Here is a 17500-nt window from a genome sequence, read left to right on the forward strand (position 1 = left end):
TCAGATCATTGATTATTGATCAGACTGAGTGAAATGAGCTGAAAGTGAAGAGTCATTGTCAGTGTGAGAGAAGAACAAGTGGAAACATGAGACAACAACTATTTCAAACGTCCTTCATTCATGACATCAAAGTCAATGATTCAAGTTCTGAGTGAAGATCAATCAGGTTCAGTTGTGGATCAAAGATCTAAGATCTACAACAGTAACAGTCAGTGAACTGACCTCAGAGTCTCCAGTCTACAGTCTGGACTCTCCAGAAAACCACTCAGATGCTTCACTCCTGAATCATGAAGGTTGTTGGAGTTCAGGTCCAGTTCTCTCAGGTGGGAGGGGTTGGACTTCAGAGCTGAGACCAGAGAAGAACAGCTGATCTCTGACAAACTGCAGTTCCTCAATCTGAATAAAGAATAAAAGCAGTGAGTTGAGGACAAAGCTCCTTGTTGACAGCGTTCAGTGTCTCATCATCTGTTCAGAGCTGAAGAAGCTTCAGAAAGAACAAGTTTAGAAAATCAAAGTCCAACAGCTGAAGCAACAGGAAGCAGGTTAAACAGTCACATAGAGAGAAAACAGCTCATTAATATTCATGAGAAGCTGCTGCTGCTTCAACACAGACGCAGTGACTCCGCCTCTTCACCTGTCAGCTCCACCTGTGGCTCCATCCAGACAAACTCATGTTGTGCAGCCACATTGATCAGAGATTTACTGACCATGCTCAAGACAACACACATGTGAGGCTGAACTCTGTTACCATGACAACTAACGTGTAGAAAAACATGTTGAGTGAAGCTCAGAGACAGAAAAACCTGAAACCAGCACACACATACCTGCTTATTATGGGATGTTGGCTTTGAATGTTTCACTATAAACATCACAGAGCCTCAGGAAAGAGGTGGAGCCAGCAGCTATTGATTATAGATCAGTTATTGTCTGATACATCACATGTGTTTCTGTAGTGGAGGTGAAACATGAAGAGAAACAGAGACTGGACTAAAAACCAGTGAGGTGCAGTCAGGGCTTTGATTTATTCACTTCATCTAAAGTTGGATTCTTTTGGACTTTCAGATAACTTTACTACAAGTTCAATGTGTCAGAATGTGGTGATTTTCATGGTCTAATAAAAGCCAGTAAACAGAGCTAGCTTCTGTCCAGGCAGCAGCTGCACAAACCACTCAGCCATGTGTAGTATTACAGAGCAAAGGCCCAGAGCTGCTCTGCCTCTTCTGTCAGTACGGTGTGTATGTGGCTGTTTGCACATGTGCAGTAAGTTCCCACAGAGAGTTCACATGGAGGTGAAAAGGCACAACGCTACGCTGCCTCTTAACTTAACTGCACCATGTCTGAGCTGCACTTCTGTTCACGTTGCCTTGGTGAATGGTCAACACACAGACGTGTCCCCTGGCTTTTTAGCCTCCAGCAGTTTAGCAGCTAATTCAACTGCAGTGATGCTCCACTGGAGAGGTGAACACCTTAATGAGCTTTCATCTGAAGAACAACAGCAGCTTTTATCTGACGGGAGACCAACGCCTGAGCTACAGTGGCTAACAGTTAGCTGGTTTTAACCTACTCTCTCTCTGACACTCAGACACACACACACACACACACACACACACACACACACACACACACACAGCTGCAGTGATCAGATCATTGATTATTGATCAGACTGAGTGAAATGAGCTGAAAGTGAAGAGTCATTGTCAGTGTGAGAGAAGAACAAGTGGAAACATGAGACAACAACTATTTCAAACGTCCTTCATTCATGACATCAAAGTCAATGATTCAAGTTCTGAGTGAAGATCAATCAGGTTCAGTTGTGGATCAAAGATCTAAGATCTACAACAGTAACAGTCAGTGAACTGACCTCAGAGTCTCCAGTCTACAGTCTGGACTCTCCAGAAAACCACTCAGATGCTTCACTCCTGAACCATGAAGGTAGTTTCCACTCAGCTCCAGTTCTCTCAGGTGGGAGGGGTTGGACTTCAGAGCTGAGACCAGAGAAGAACAGCTGATCTCTGACAAACTGCAGTTCCACAATCTGAATGAAGAATAAAAGCAGTGAGCTGAGGACAAAGCTCCTTGTTGACAGCGTTCAGTGTCTCATCATCTGTTCAGAGCTGAAGAAGCTTCAGAAAGAACAAGTTTAGAAAATCAAAGTCCAACAGCTGAAGCAACAGGAAGCAGGTTAAACAGTCACATAGAGAGAAAACAGCTCATTAATATTCATGAGAAGCTGCTGCTGCTTCAACACAGACGCAGTGACTCCGCCTCTTCACCTGTCAGCTCCACCTGTGGCTCCATCCAGACAAACTCATGTTGTGCAGCCACATTGATCAGAGATTTACTGACCATGCTCAAGACAACACACATGTGAGGCTGAACTCTGTTACCATGACAACTAACGTGTAGAAACACATGCTGAATGAAGCTCAGAGACAGAAAAACCTGAAACCTGCACACACACACACACACACCTGCTTATTATGGGATGTTGGCTTTGAATGTTTCACTATAAACATGACAGAGCCTCAGGAAAGAGGTGGAGCCAGCAGCTATTGATTATAGATCAGTTATTGTCTGATACATCACATGTGTTTCTGTAGTGGGGGTGAAACATGAAGAGAAACAGAGACTGGACTGAAAACCAGTGAGGTGCAGTCAGGGCTTTGATTTATTCACTTCATCTAAAGTTGGATTCTTTTGGACTTTCAGATAACTTTACTACAAGTTCAATGTGTCAGAATGTGGTGATTTTCATGGTCTAATAAAAGCCAGTAAACAGAGCTAGCTTCTGTCCAGGCAGCAGCTGCACAAACCACTCAGCCATGTGTAGTATTACAGAGCAAAGGCCCAGAGCTGCTCTGCCTCTTCTGTCAGTACGGTGTGTATGTGGCTGTTTGCACATGTGCAGTAAGTTCCCACAGAGAGTTCACATGGAGGTGAAAAGGCACAACGCTACGCTGCCTCTTAACTTAACTGCACCATGTCTGAGCTGCACTTCTGTTCACGTTGCCTTGGTGAATGGTCAACACACAGACGTGTCCCCTGGCTTTTTAGCCTCCAGCAGTTTAGCAGCTAATTCAACTGCAGTGATGCTCCACTGGAGAGGTGAACACCTTAATGAGCTTCATCTGAAGAACAACAGCAGCTTTTATCTGACGGGAGACCAACGCCTGAGCTACGGTGGCTAACAGTTAGCAAGTTTTAACCTACTCTCTCTCTGACACTTAGATACACACACACACACACATCCCAGGTTGTGTGTCTTCTCTGTTGTAAACCTTGTAATAACAGCTTGTTGTGTACAGTTAACATCCTTGTTGATCAGGTCTGAGTGTGGATTGTGTTAAAGGTTTGTTGTGTGATGTGAGCGGTGCTCCAACATGTGATCCTGTTATTGATCTGAGTTGTGTGTTAATAACAGCTGATGTCAGGACGGCATGGATTGTGGGGAAAAGGTGTTGCACATGTTTAAGACTTGGATCTGTGTGAACCATTGTGCATGAATGTGTTTGTTGTGAGGTTGTTGTGTGATGAGCTGTCTGAGGTGCCGACCCCCCACAGCCCTGGTCTTGGTCTGTGAGCGCCTGCCTACCCTGTCCTACAGCCTCAGTGTGGATCAGAATATCAGCCTCATGTCTGCAGCTCAGTATCAACACAACTTTCACATCACATTCATCTGAGCACAGAAATAAAACAGAGTCTGACCTCAGAGTCTCCAGTCTACAGTCTGGACTCTCCAGAAAACCACTCAGACCCTTCACTCCTGAATCCTGCAGCTGGTTTCCACTCAGGTCCAGGAGTCTCAGGTGGGAGGGGTTGGACTTCAGAGCTGAGCCCAGAGAAGAACAGCTGATCTCTGACAAACTGCAGTCCTCCAATCTGGATAAAGAATAAAAGAAGAAGATGAAATGATTGATGATTGATCAGATGTGTCCTGATCAATGATCAGTGTGTAAATGAGTAGAGGGACTTTGTCCTTGTGTTGTTGTGGATCATCATCATGTGGCCTTCTACACACATCATCCACATGTCAGCACAGATTCACCAGCTGCTGCTGACCTCAGATCAGTCTGTCAATATACAATCAATGTCTGATCAATACCTGTTGGACTAAACACTGACTACAACTCTCTGATTCAGGACTGAACTGGATCAAAGACACACACACACAGAGAGAGGATGATAAACTGTGTGTGTGGTTAGTAGTTGCATGACTTAAGATCTTTCGACTCTTCGATTTTTTAAAGTCGACTCTAATGTTATGAAAGTCGAGTCGACGTCGACTAGTCGCCGATGACGTCGTTCATGTCTTTTTTTTTTTTTTAAGTATATATTTTTTGGCGTTTTTGCCTTTATTTGATAGACAGTGATATAGACAGGAAAGGGGGAGGCAGAGAGAGGGGGAATGACATGCAGGAAGGAAAGGTCTGCCCGACGTGGGATTCGAACCGGGGACGCCTGCGTTGAGGACTTTAGCCTCTACATGGGGCGGCCGCCTTAACCACTGCGCCACGCACCGCCCCAACGTCATTCATATTTTCCTGTCATAACTAAAATCACAGGAGGAGGGAAAAGCTTTGCAACAATCTGTATCCACTGACTGGTTGATAGAAATCAGTACAGAACAGCAGGTAAATAAACAACCAGTTGTAATTCAGTTTTTTTGTAACATACACTCCTATAGAAGTGAAAAGAAAATACTGGAGCTACTGTGTGTTAGGGAGGAAAACGACACAAGCAAAGGCCTGTAAGCCAATCACCATCACAGTCCTGCTCAGTCACAGTTTTTGTTTTTCGATTCTGGTTGATTGGTTGTTATTGTTTGTTGTTGTGCGCGACATAGAGCTGCCTATACGAGCAGAGTTTGTTTTTTTGCGCTACATTCACAACTTTCTTTTCATCAACGACCTGTGGAACACTTGCGTGCCGATCCGTGGAGAGCGATCAAGGATCAACACTGATCTGTTTCCAGTGCTCGTGCTCAAAAGGCAAAGGTAGAAGCTATACACAACCTAGAAAGTCAAAGTGTTGTTTTGATGGGCTTGTGTGTTGTTTTTTCTTGATGTCTTTTTGTTTTGTTTTGTTTTTTCTCTGTCTTATGAAGATGTCTGCTATGTACTGTTGATAATAATAATAATTATTATTAATCTAATGTTACCCCCGGGAAAAGAGTGGGGTCAAGGGGAATGGATAAATGGAATTGTAATGAAATAAAACAAAATAAAAAATTGATTAAAAAAAACAAAACAAACACTGATCTGTTGCTCCACTACTCCCTCCCTCATGATCATCCACATCCTCAACTAGAATAACATTAATAACCAAGTTTATCAAGGCCGTGCATCAACAACAGAAGACAATTTAAATCAATTAGGGTGACGGATTAGTTTCATTCAGCCACTCAGCTGTTGTTTCAAGCAGCTCTCCTCTTGCTGCCAAACTCACGTGATCAGCAACGAGTCGACATCAAGCTCAAAATGTCATTGTGGAGCAGTAAAGTCGAGTCTGTGCAACCCACACACACACACACACACACACACACACACACACACACAAACACACACACACACACACACACTCAGCAGCTTCTCCGGCCTCAGATCTACATCACATCTGCTCAGCTTCAGCTACAGTGGCTGATCCAGCTGTTCTGTTAGCAGCTTCATCTGAGAGCAGCTCATCATCATCATCACCACCACACTGACCTCTGAGTGACCTCTGACCTTTCACCTTCTACCAGCTGCAGTAACATGGAGTCACAATCAGTCGCTGCTTCAAACTGAACTTCACACATTTGAACTGAACACAGACAAAAGTCCAACAGGTCCAGTCAGTGAACTCACCTCAGAGTCTCCAGTCGACAGTTTGGACTCTCCAGTCCAGCACACACAACCTTCACTGATGAATCACTCAGTTTGTTGAGACTCAGGTCCAGTTCTGTCAGGTGGGAGGGGTTGGACTTCAGAGCTGAGGCCACGACTTCACAGTGACTCTCTGAGAGTTTACAATCAACAAGTCTTGAAGAGAGAAAATATCAAATGTGTCAGAATCAAATCAGATGAAAGCTGCAGTAAAAACACAGTTGATGCATCTGATGATGTGATGAACATCTGAGCTTCAGCTCATCTTCTCTGATTGAGTTGATCCTCATCACTCTGACAGGATGGACGGGACCCTCAAGCAAAGTCTGCTCATTCTATATTATCCCTGACATAATGTTTTCAAAGTCAAACTAAGAATAATGAAAAGAAAAATTGTGTTTATCTGAACTACTGATCTAAACTGCTAATCAATAATTATATTGATCATGTCTGGACTCACCGAGCCTTCCTGCAGTTCCTCACAGCTGGGATCAGTCTCTGTTGTCCCTGAGTTGATGTGTTGTACTTCTCCAGGTCCAACTCGTCCAGAACCTGCTCTGACATCTGCAGCATGTAGCCCAGAGCTGAACACTGGATCTCAGAGAGTTTCTTCTCTGATCTGTTCTCTGACTTGAGGAACTGTTGGATCTGCTGATGAACTGACTGGTCCTTCATCTCCGTCAGACAGTGGAAGATGTTGATGCTTCTGTCAGGAGAGATTTCATCACTCTTCATCTCCTTCAGGTTGTTGATGGTTCTCTGGATGGTTTCTGGACTGTTGTCTGTCTGACCCAGCAGACCTCCTAACAGCCTCTGGTTGGACTCCAGAGAGAGGCCATGAAGGAAGCGAACAAACAGGTCCAGGTGGCCATTTCTACTGCGGAGGGATTTCTGCATGGCTCCCTGCAGGAAGTCATCCAGGGTTAGAGGACTGTTATTGATCTGTGGAGGACTGCTTGCATTGAATCCAAAAAAATTCTGAACCTTCTTAAACAAAGACTTCTGTTTTGGTTTCTCTCTCTGTTTGTAGTTTTCTTCTTTTTCTTCTTTGCTGCCACTGCTACTGCCGCCACCATCTTTTTCTGCTAAGGACAAGTCACTGAAATAATGTTCCTTGACTTGTTCTCTCAGGAACTTCTTGAGGACCTGTGTGTTCGTGTTGGTGAAACAGTGGAACATGTAGACTGCAGCCAGAAACTCCTGAACACTCAGATGAACAAAGCAGTAGACTGTTTTCTGGAAGATCACACTCTCTCTTTTGAAGATCTCAGTACAGAGTCCTGAGTTCACCAAGGCCTCTGTGACATCCAGACCACACTGCTCCAGGTCTTCTTGGTAGAACATGATGTTTCCTTCCTGCAGCTGTTCAAACGCCAGCCTCCCCAGCTTCAGAAGAACTTCCCTGTCGGCGTCCGTCAGCTCCTGTGGACTCGTCTCATGTCCTTCACCGTACTTGTTCTTCTTCCTCTTTGTCTGGACCAGCAGGAAGTGTGAGAACAGGTCAGTCGTGGTCTTGGGCAGCTCTCCTCTCTGGTCTGTGGTCAACATGTGCTCCAGAACTGTAGCACTGATCCAGCAGAAGACTGGGACTTGACACATGATGTGGAGGGTCCTGGACGTCTGGATGTGTGAGATGATTCTTCTGGGCAGATCTTCATCACTGGACCTCCTCCTGAAGTACTCCTCCATCTGGGCGTCAGTGAAGCCTCGGACCTCTGTTACCCTGTCAACACATGTAGGAGGGATCTGATTGGCTGCTGCAGGTCTGGAGGTGATCCAGACTAGAGCCGAGGGAAGCAGATTCCCCCGGATGAGGTTTGTCAGCAGCACGTTGACTGATGACGTCTGTGTGACATCAGACACAACCTTCTTCTTCTTAAAGTCCAGCGACAGTCGGCTTTCATCCAGGCCATCAAAGATGAAGAGAAGTTTACAGACAGCCAGCTGCTCTGCTGTGACCTTCTGTAATGTTGGATGGAAAACATGGAGCAGCCTGAGAAGACTCAACCGCTGATCTCTGATCAGGTTCAGCTCCCTGAACGAAAGCAGAACCAGCAGACTGACATCTTGGTTCTCCAAGCCCTCGGCCCAGTCCAGAGTGAACTTCTGCACCGAGAAGGTTTTTCCAACGCCAGCGACGCCGTTGGTCAGAACCACTCTGATGGGTCTCTGTTGGACAGGTGAGACCGTAGAGACGTCCTCTCTCTGTTGGACAGGTGAGACCGTAGAGACGTCCTCTCTCTGTTGGACAGGTGAGACCGTAGAGACGTCCTCTCTCTGTTGGACAGGTAAGTCTTTAAAGATGTCGTTGCACTTGATTGGAGTGTCATGGAGGGTCTTCTTCTTGGACGTTGTCTCCAGCTGTCTCACCTCATGTTGGGTATTAACCTCTTCACTCTGTCCCTCTGTGATGTAGAGCTCAGTGTAGATCCTGTTGAGGAGGGTTACACTTCCTGTTCCACTTCCTGTTCCCTCAGTTCCTTCAGTCACTCGTTCACATCTGCTCCTCAGACTGATCTTATGTTGATCTAAAACCTCCTGCAGACCACGATCTGCTGAGAGACAAGAGACAGAGTCAGACTGAAGACAGAGAGTCTGACAATCTGATCAGATCATTTTCATCAGCTACAGAAAAACTACAGACAACAAGGAGAAGGTTTGAATCATCATCTTAAATGTCAGTGCTGCGTGATGGAACAATGACTCTGGAGAAAACAACAGGTTTCATAAATGACCACATCAGCAGACAGATGTTCAGTCTCACTTTGTACACAGCTGCTCTGATTGGCTGTCTGCAGTCCACCTCTGGTTCTGGGTCTTTGTCCACACTGGGGACAGGAGGGGGGTCCTGAAGAACCAGACTGGTGCCAGTCTGAGGCGAAGCACTGTCTGCAGAACCAGTGTCCACAGCTGGTGGAGACTGGATCCTTCAGGACGTCCTGACAGAGACCACAGCAGGACAGCTGCTGGTCCACAGAGACACCACTCCTCTTCCTCCTGTCAAGACATTTCTGGATCAACAACATGTCACAGCTCCACATCTGAGCTCTGATGGGTTAACCACCTCAAGGGGGCGGGGCTTCAGTAAGCAGAGGAGCAGATAGAGAGAAAGTAGAGGAAGACGAGTGTAGAGAGACGAGCTGAATGAAGACCTGAAGTGGTCTGGTTTCTGTCTCTGTTTATCTGTTGACCTTAAATCTGGACTCTAAAACAAACTCCCTGTTAGTTTGAGTCTCTTCAGTTCTGCGTCGTCTCGTCTGGTTTTTACTCCAAATGTGTGAAATGATTGAGAAGCTGTTGGTGGTGTTTTCCTCTTTCAGACACTGATCATGTGTTTGATGTTGGTTCTGGACTGAGTCCTATCAGCTCTTTAACTAATGAGCTCCTCATCCAGACGCTGCTGTGTGGCTCTAATGAACCTGTGTTGGAGCTCTGATCCAGTGTGAGGAGACTGAAGCTGACAACAGAAGCTTCAGCAGCTCCACCTGAGCTTCACTACATGTTGTGGAGAAGCTCAGACAGTCACAGACAGGAAACAGGAAACACTGATCACTCCTGTCTGGTTCCTGACTTTTCAAAATAAAAGTCTGTGTGTATCAGCTGCTTTAATCTCTACTGTGACTTCAGTTTAAAGACTCAGACGTGTGGATCATTAAAGTGTTGGTGCAGCAACGTTCACACTGACTGAGGCTGATGACACAGGAACATGAGGACGCTGTGCTTCATCAGTCTGATGGACAGAGTATGTGTGCATGTTTCTGTCTCTGAGGTTTGTTGTGAACCTTCAGAGTCTGATGGATCTGGTTCCTGGTTTCTCTCTGTTTCCTTCACATGAGTCTAATGACTGAATCATCTTCAGCTCAGTTTACAGTAGAAACCGTCTCTTACCGGGACTCTGAAGGTCCAGGTCCAGAACTGGGTCCAGGTCTGAACTCGATAGGTTTTCCCATGGACCAGTCACTCCTCATGGAAAGACAGATGGATCCTGGAGACTCTGCTCTCAGTCTGTGGTTCTGACCTCTGCAAACACAAACATTTCTTAATTCACATCGATCACTGATCAATACTCTGAGTCATTGTTAATGTTAAGTTATGATTTTCTTGAGTGTTACCAAATACAGGTCTGACATTTGTAAATCAATCAGTCCACTTAAATGTCAGTATGAACATTTGTTTTTGAGCTCTCCACACTTGAGACACTTTAGTGATGATCGGATCTTCAAGTGCTTCTGTCCGTCTCTATGTTTCAGTGAGTTATGTGAACTGTGAATATTTGATTTCATCACTTCCCGAATAGAAGTTTCAGAGTGTTGATCGATGGCTGCAGCTGATCCATATCTATCTATATCTACCACTGTCACTGACATGACAGCAATAAAGTTCACAGTGTAGAACAAACACCTGAATAATTAAGTTCAGGAGAGACGGTCCTAGTTCTCAGGGTTTATCACAGCAGGTTTCTGATATTTGGTCAAGACTAAATATTTGCTTTGTCCTGCTCTTCCTCCACACCGTCTGTCTTTTTCTGGACTCCACTGATTCCTCCTGAAGAAGCTTTTCTTTAGAAACACAGCAGCACAGAGACGTAGAGTTACATTTACAAAGAGGTTCAGTGATTCCCTCAGCAGCTGCTCACTATAAAACCATTTCCTCTCTGTCCAACACAGACCTTTAATCAGAGACATCTGGACATCACTGTCAGGTTCATCAGCTGATAAGAAGTTCTGTCTCTACAGGAAGTGACCTCAACTGCAACACTTCAATCCGTTCACAGCTTGGTAACAGGTCTCTTACTTTGGGTCTGATGGTCCAGGTCCAGGTCCAGGTCCAGGTCCAGGTCCAGGTCCAGGTCCAGGTCCAGGTCCAGGTCCAGGTCTGAACTCAATAGGTTTTCCCATGGACCGGTCACTCTTCATGGACAGACAGATGGATCCTGGAGACTCTGCTCTCAGTCTGTGGTTCTGACCTCTGCAAACACAAACATCTCTTAATTCACATCGATCACTGATCAATACTCTGAGTCATTGTTAATGTTAAGTTATGATTTTCTTGAGTGTTACCAAATACAGGTCTGACATTTGGAAATCAATCAGTCCACTTAAATGTCAGTATGAACATTTGTTTTTGAGCTCTCCACACTTCAGACACTTTAGTGATGATCAGTTCTTCAAGTGCTTCAGTCCGTCTCTGTGTTTCAGTGAGTTATGTGAACTGTGAATATTTGATTTCATCACTTCCCGAATAGAAGTTTCAGAGTATTGATCGATGGCTGCAGCTGGTCCATATCTACCACTGTCACTGACATGACAGCAATAAAGTTCACAGTGTAGAACAAACACCTGAATAATTAAGTTCAGGAGAGACGGTCCTAGTTCTCATGGTTTATCACAGCAGCTTTCTGATATAAGACTAAATATTTGCTTTGTCCTGCTCTTCCTCCAAACCGTCTGTCTTTTTCTGGACTCCACTGATTCCTACTGAAGAAGCTTTTCTTTAGAAACACAGCAGCACAGAGACGTAGAGTTACATTTACAAGGAGGTTCAGTGATTCCCTCCAACAGCTGCTCACTATAAAACCATTTCCTCTCTGTCCAACACAGACCTTTAATCAGAGACATCTGGACATCACTGGCAGTTTCATCAGCTGATAAGAAGTTCTGTCTCTACAGGAAGTGACCTCAACTGCAACACTTCAATCCGTTCACAGCTTGGTAACAGGTCTCTTACTTTGGGTCTGATGGTCCAGGTCCAGGTCCAGGTCCAGGTCCAGGTCCAGGTCCAGGTCCAGGTCCAGGTCCAGGTCTGAACTCAATAGGTTTTCCCATGGACCGGTCACTCTTCATGGACAGACAGATGGATCCTGGAGACTCTGCTCTCAGTCTGTGGTTCTGACCTCTGCAAACACAAACATGTTTTTATTCACATCACACTGATCACAACAGTGTAGAGTCGGTCAGTGACTGTGTCCATTGTCCAGCTGCTGAGGACACACAACACAGGAAGGCTTAGGGAGTAGTACATGTAAAGTTTTACACCTTCACTATTATTTTATTCTTCCTCCATGACGTCCTGTTAGCTTCAGGACTCTGACTGCTGACTCATGATTTGTGCTGGTGGGTCTGACTAATGTTGACAAAATGCTGATTTTACAATCTGGAGTTTGTTCATTGTTCTATTTACATTTATGGGATACTCAGTGCTTTTGACTTTGAGTGATCTGACCGATGAGGACTGATGCATGCTGGTTGTGTGATATTCTAAATTTGCATGTTTGGTATTGAAGTAATCCAAAAGTAACTACACATAATCCAGTACGTTACTTTAATTATGCGATTACATTATTTTAACATGTAATTTGTAATTGTACTGTATTACATTTTTAAAGAAACTCTCCCAACCCTGCACACACGTTCTTACCGTGACTCTGAAGGTCCAGGTCCAGGTCCAAGTCCAGGTCCAGGTCCAGGTCCATGTCCAGGTCCAGGTCCAGGTCCAGGTCCAGGTCCAGGTCCAGGACTGAAGAGTGGAGGTTTTCCTTTGGACCGGTCACTCTTCAGAGACTTTGATCTGTCCTCCTGTTTCGCTACATTACCACTCATCTTCAGGACTTCAGTCAGTCTGAGAGGGAAACCAGTAACACACACACACACACACACACACACACACACACACACACACACCCAAATCCACAGAGGACAAACTATAATCACTTGTCTGATCCAGTTGTTGACCTCCACCACTCATAGTACTTTGACCATAGATATAAACACGTAGAAGCTCCTCTGATGTTGCCGCTCAAGATACAGACTTGTAATTCCTTGTATGTAGGTTTAGACCAGCGATTCTTGGCGACGCCTGCAGCTTGTGCAGAACGCTGCTGCTCATCTTTTGACAGACACAAAGAAACAGGAGCACATAACCCCAGTTCTGGCCTCTCTGCACTGGCTTCCTGTCCGGTTTGAACGGTATGGCCCCTGTGTACTTAGCAGAACTCATACATGTTCACAGACCAATCAGAGCTCTGAGGTCTGCAAATGAAATAAATCTGGATGTGCCTCAAAGCAGGCTGAAAACTAGAGGCGATGGAGCGTTGGCAGTGGTTGCCCCTAAGCTGTGGAACAGTTTACCACAGCATATCCAGTCGTCAGAGATTTTTAAGTCCTCTCTCAAAACTCATTTTTTCTCCCAGGCTTTCAGACCTGTGTGAGACGAAGTTGTTTGGTTTGCTGAATGTATGTGTCATTGCTTAAATGGTCTTTTGAAATGTACCATTGTATTTTATTGTTATTTATTTTATGTAAAGCACCTTGGTCAACCTAGGTTGTCTATAAGGTGCTCTATAAATAAATGTGACCTTGAGCTTGACCTTGAGGGGGAAGCTGTGTCTACTTACTGCATTAGTCAACAGAGGCAGAGGTCTATCAACCATTAAAATCACCATCACTCACTGAATATTCAACCGATTCTCAAGCCGTTTGGTTTATTATGTCAGACATAAATTTATGATACAACATAGATTGATATTTTTTATATGACGTATGTACGGACTACGTCTGACTCTTCTTCCCTCCACAGTCCACACAGACAAACTGACTCTCACACTCTGACACAACAACAACAACAAAAACAGTAATAATAATAATAATAATGCTGTGTTGACACTCACTCGTCTCAGACTTCAGATTCTCTCCTTCTGCTCCGTTCACTCTAAAATGGCGTCTGAACACCTTTACCTCCTCCCTCTGCTCTGCAGTTACAATCATTTATTGTTCAGTTTAAAGTTCATCCCATGGACTTTAAACTAATAGAGTTGTTGACCTCCACCACTCATAGTACTTTGACTTTAGATATAAACACGTAGACGCCGCCTCTGATGCTGCTGTCCATTGGAACGATGCTGCAACGCATCCGCCATCTTGGGCAGGGGGAAGCCGTGTCTACTTACTGCATTAGTCTACAGAGGCAGAGGTCTCTCAATTTATCATACACTTACATACTCAGACACACACCCACATGCATACATACACTGTAATTTTCTCTACAATGGTCTGACCGGGTCGTACGTATATGTCTATGGTCAGAAACCCCATGGCGGCCGTGTTGACGCGCCTGACAAGCCTGGAGTGGCATCTACGTGTATATATCTATGACTTTGACATTAAATCCATGTTTATCCAGTCACCGTGACCTTTGACCTTTGAGTTAGAAGAAATTGTGTGGAGGTGAATCTGAGACAATGTGCTGACATATGTACGGACTACGTCTGACTCTTCTTCCCTCCACAGTCCACACAGACACACTGACTCTCACACTCTGACACAACAACAATAAAAAAAATTTTTTTTAAAAGTTGTTTTGACACTCACTCGTCTCAGACTTCAGTCTCTCTCCTTCTGCTCCATTCACTCTAAAATGGCGTCTGAACAGTTTTACCTCCTCCCTCTGCTCTGCAGTCATTTATTGTTCAGTTTAAAGTTCATCTCATGGACTTTAAACTGAACAATAAATTATATTGAGGAAGTGACTTTCTAAAGTAGAGTGGCGCCACCTGCTGGGTAACTCCTGGTATTACACCTGTATGGACAGGTGAACTCTGACACCATGAATAAACAGTGAGCTGAGATCCAGCTGTGGTAGAAGAGCTGCTGAGAGATTTAAAGACACTCCACTACAAGTTACAGCTCAGTCTGTTCTCTGTCTTATTCATCACACATGTTGTCATCAACTAATTTGTGTCTCAGTGTTGTAACTTAACTCGCCCCGGTCTGGCAACACGACCATATATGGAAAACACAACCACAACTAAATGTAAGTCCACACAGAAACCAGGAGGATACAAGGAGAATCATGATGAACTCCTTTTAGAAATGCACTCATTGACACAATGTGTTTCCTAGCCCCTTACCCTAACCTTAACCATTACTCTGAACCTAATTTAAACCTAATTATAACCTAAAGTCTTAACCCTCAAACAGCCCTTGGAAAAAGTGAGGACCGGCCAAAATGTCCTCACTTCATAAAAATGTCCTCACTCTGTTGGTTAAAAACTCTCGACGGTCCCCACAACGTAGTTAATACAAGAACACACACACACACACACACACACACACACACACACACACACACACACACACAACACACACACACACACACACACACACACACACACATCCTACAGGTGTTTTTCTGTGGGGAACAGAAGCTGATTGTGCTGAGTTCATCTCTGACTCTGGGATTAGAAAGAATAAATTATCATGTGTAACAAGTGGGCGTGTCACTGGTGGCCAATCACATTATCAGCATTATTTTCATCCCTCTCTCTGATTGGTTCAGGACGGCTACTTGCTACAGTGGACCTGATGTGTTCAGAGGAGGAGGAGGAGGAGGAGGAGGAGGAGGAAGAGTTTCTAATCTTGAGTAAAGCTTGACAGTGATTTTAAACTGGACCAACAGATCAACTCTGTAGTCAAAACCAGTTTTTGAGTCCTGGTTCTGGTTCTGGTTCTGGTTCTGGTCCTGGTCCTGGTTCTGGTCCTGGTCCTGGTCCTGGTCCTGGTCCTGGTCCTGGTCCTGGTCCTGGTCTCCGTGGTCACCTCCCTCATAGGTGAAGCAGCAGCAGCAACGAGCATCAGGCTGAGCAGCAGAAACAGGATGGAAGGTCTGGGGTCGACTGATGCCTCATTCATGTTCAGGGGTTCAGTCGCCACTCGGCTAAAGGTGCAGTTCACGTATTACAGAACGGTCTCTGACCTGGAGGAGTTTTGCTGCGTTCATAACAACTCGGAGGTCGGGATTCCCAACTCGGAAATTTCCGACTTCCGACATCATTGCGTTCACGCTGCAGGAACTCGGAAGAAAAGAAACATGGATACCTGAAGGAAGTTTGGCGTATTATTGTGGCTCATCGCTGAATACGAGAAATAAATGCAGCAGTAAATGATGTTTATTTTGGAGGAGAGGAGACGCCGCAGATGAGTGCACATATAATGTTACAGCCTCGATAACAGTTTAACGTTATTTCCAGACCGCAATTTCACACTATACAACAATCACAGCTTTAATATAAACGTATTTCATATAGGCTACTGCAATAATACACAAAAATATGCATTAAAACCTCAACAAATAACTTAAAATGTCTAAATTCTAACCGTTTAAGACGAGGGCCGCCATGTTTTGATGTTGTCGTGACGTCAAGTCGGAAAGTCGGAGCTCTGATATGATACCCAAGTTCCTGACCTGTAATTTCTGAGTTCGACGCCGTTCAGTTCTTTTTTTACAACTCGGAGCTCGTTTTTTTTCCGACTTCCAAGTTGTCTTAAACGCAGCATTAGTGTGTGTCTGTGTGTGTGTGTGCGTGTGTGTGTGTGTGTGTGTGTGTGTGTGTGTGTGGGGTGTTTTATGTTGTGTAGTCGACCAGTCTCTGCTCCTCAGTCTCTGAAACACTGAATGTTTGTTCATGTTGCTGCTGTTGATCTGTATGTGGCTGATTTGATGCTTCTGCTTTTATGGAGGTGAAGTATTTGATGAATTAAAGGGAAAGTTAAAGGTCAAAGGTCTCTCTTCTCTCCTCCCCCTCTCGCTTCCTCCCTCCCCCCTTCTCTCTCTCTCTCTCTCCCCTTCCCTCCTCCCCTCTCTCTCCTTTCTCTTTCTCTTCCTCCCTCCCTCTAAATCTCTCCCTGTCTCCCCCTCTCTCTACGCTCTCTTTCTCCCCCTTCTCTCTCTCTCCTCCCCCACTTCATCTATCTTCTCCCTCTTTTTCTCTGCCCCCTCCCCAAGTTTCTCCCCCTCCCTCCCTCTTCTCTTCTCTCCTCCCCCTCTCCCCTTCCCTCTCTCCTCTCCCTTTTTCTCTCTGCCCTTCCTCCCTCCCCCTCTCTTCTCTCTCCCCCTCTATCTTCCTCCCTCCCTCTAAGTCTCTCCCTGTCTCCCTCTCTCTCCCTTTCCCCCCTTTCTTTCTTTCTCTCTCCTCCCCCCTCTTCCTCTCTCTTTCCCCTCTTTCCTCTCTCTCTCCTCTCCTCCCCCTCCCACACCCTCTCTATCCTCTTTCTCTCTGCCCCCTCTAAGTCTATCCCTCTCTCCTCCCCCACTTCCTCTATCCTCTCCCTCTTTCTCTCTGCCCCCTCCCCCTAAGTCTCTCCCCCTCCCTCCCTCTTTCTCTCTCCTCTCCCTCTTTCTCTCTGTCCCCTCCCTCCCTCTTCTCTCTCCCCATCCCTCCCCCCTCTCTCTCTCCTCTTCCTCTTTCTCTCTGCCCTTCCTTCCCTCCCTCCCCCTCTCTTCTCTCTCCCCCTCTATCTTCCTCCCTCCCTCTAGGTCTCTCCCTGTCTCCCCCCTCTCTCTTCCCCCCTTCTCTCTCTCTCCTCACCCCTCTTCCTCTCTCTCCTCCCTCCCTCCCTCTCTCTCTCCCTCCTCTTTCCTCTCTCTCTCCTCTTCTCCCCCTCCACCACTCTCTCTATCCTCTTCCTCTCTGTCCCCCTCTAAGTCTCTCTCTCTCTCCTCCCCCCTCTTCCTCTCTCTTCTCTCTCTATCCTCTCCTTCTTTCTCTCTACCTCCACCCGTCTGTCTCTCCTTTTCTCCCCTCTCACTTCCCCTCCCTCTCTCTACGCTGTCTTTCTCCCCCCTCCTCTTTCTCTCCTCTCCCT

The 17500-nt window shown here is 45.5% G+C and overlaps 2 protein-coding genes across 2 annotated transcripts in view; both read right to left on the reverse strand.

Moving 5' to 3' along the window:
• The window catches only part of LOC146986534 (uncharacterized), a 1046957-nt gene that overhangs the window by 505072 nt on the left and 524385 nt on the right, over positions 1-17500 (reverse strand). The window contains exon 13 of the mRNA XM_085780502.1: positions 3706-3879. Coding sequence (XP_085636628.1) covers positions 3706-3879 — 174 coding nt within the window. The remainder of the gene's footprint in view (positions 1-3705; positions 3880-17500) is intronic.
• On the reverse strand, positions 6318-9938 carry LOC146986545 (protein NLRC3-like). Its single transcript, XM_085780386.1, has 3 exons — positions 9929-9938; positions 6962-8413; positions 6318-6895 (listed from the first exon to the last, which is right to left on the reverse strand). Exons 1-3 carry the CDS (start codon positions 9936-9938, stop codon positions 6318-6320), a joined length of 2040 nt encoding a protein of 679 aa, XP_085636512.1.

This window comes from Trachurus japonicus, chromosome 6 (assembly GCF_045865225.1).
Source record: "Trachurus japonicus isolate A0001 chromosome 6, Traja_1.0".
NCBI classification, from domain to species: domain Eukaryota; kingdom Metazoa; phylum Chordata; class Actinopteri; order Carangiformes; family Carangidae; genus Trachurus; species Trachurus japonicus.

Coding starts and splice junctions, on each gene's coding strand:
- LOC146986545 (XM_085780386.1), bottom strand. Junction 6,896..6,961: donor AGTCAAGGAACATTATTTCA/GTGACTTGTCCT, acceptor AAGAAAAAGAAG/AAAACTACAAACAGAGAGAG.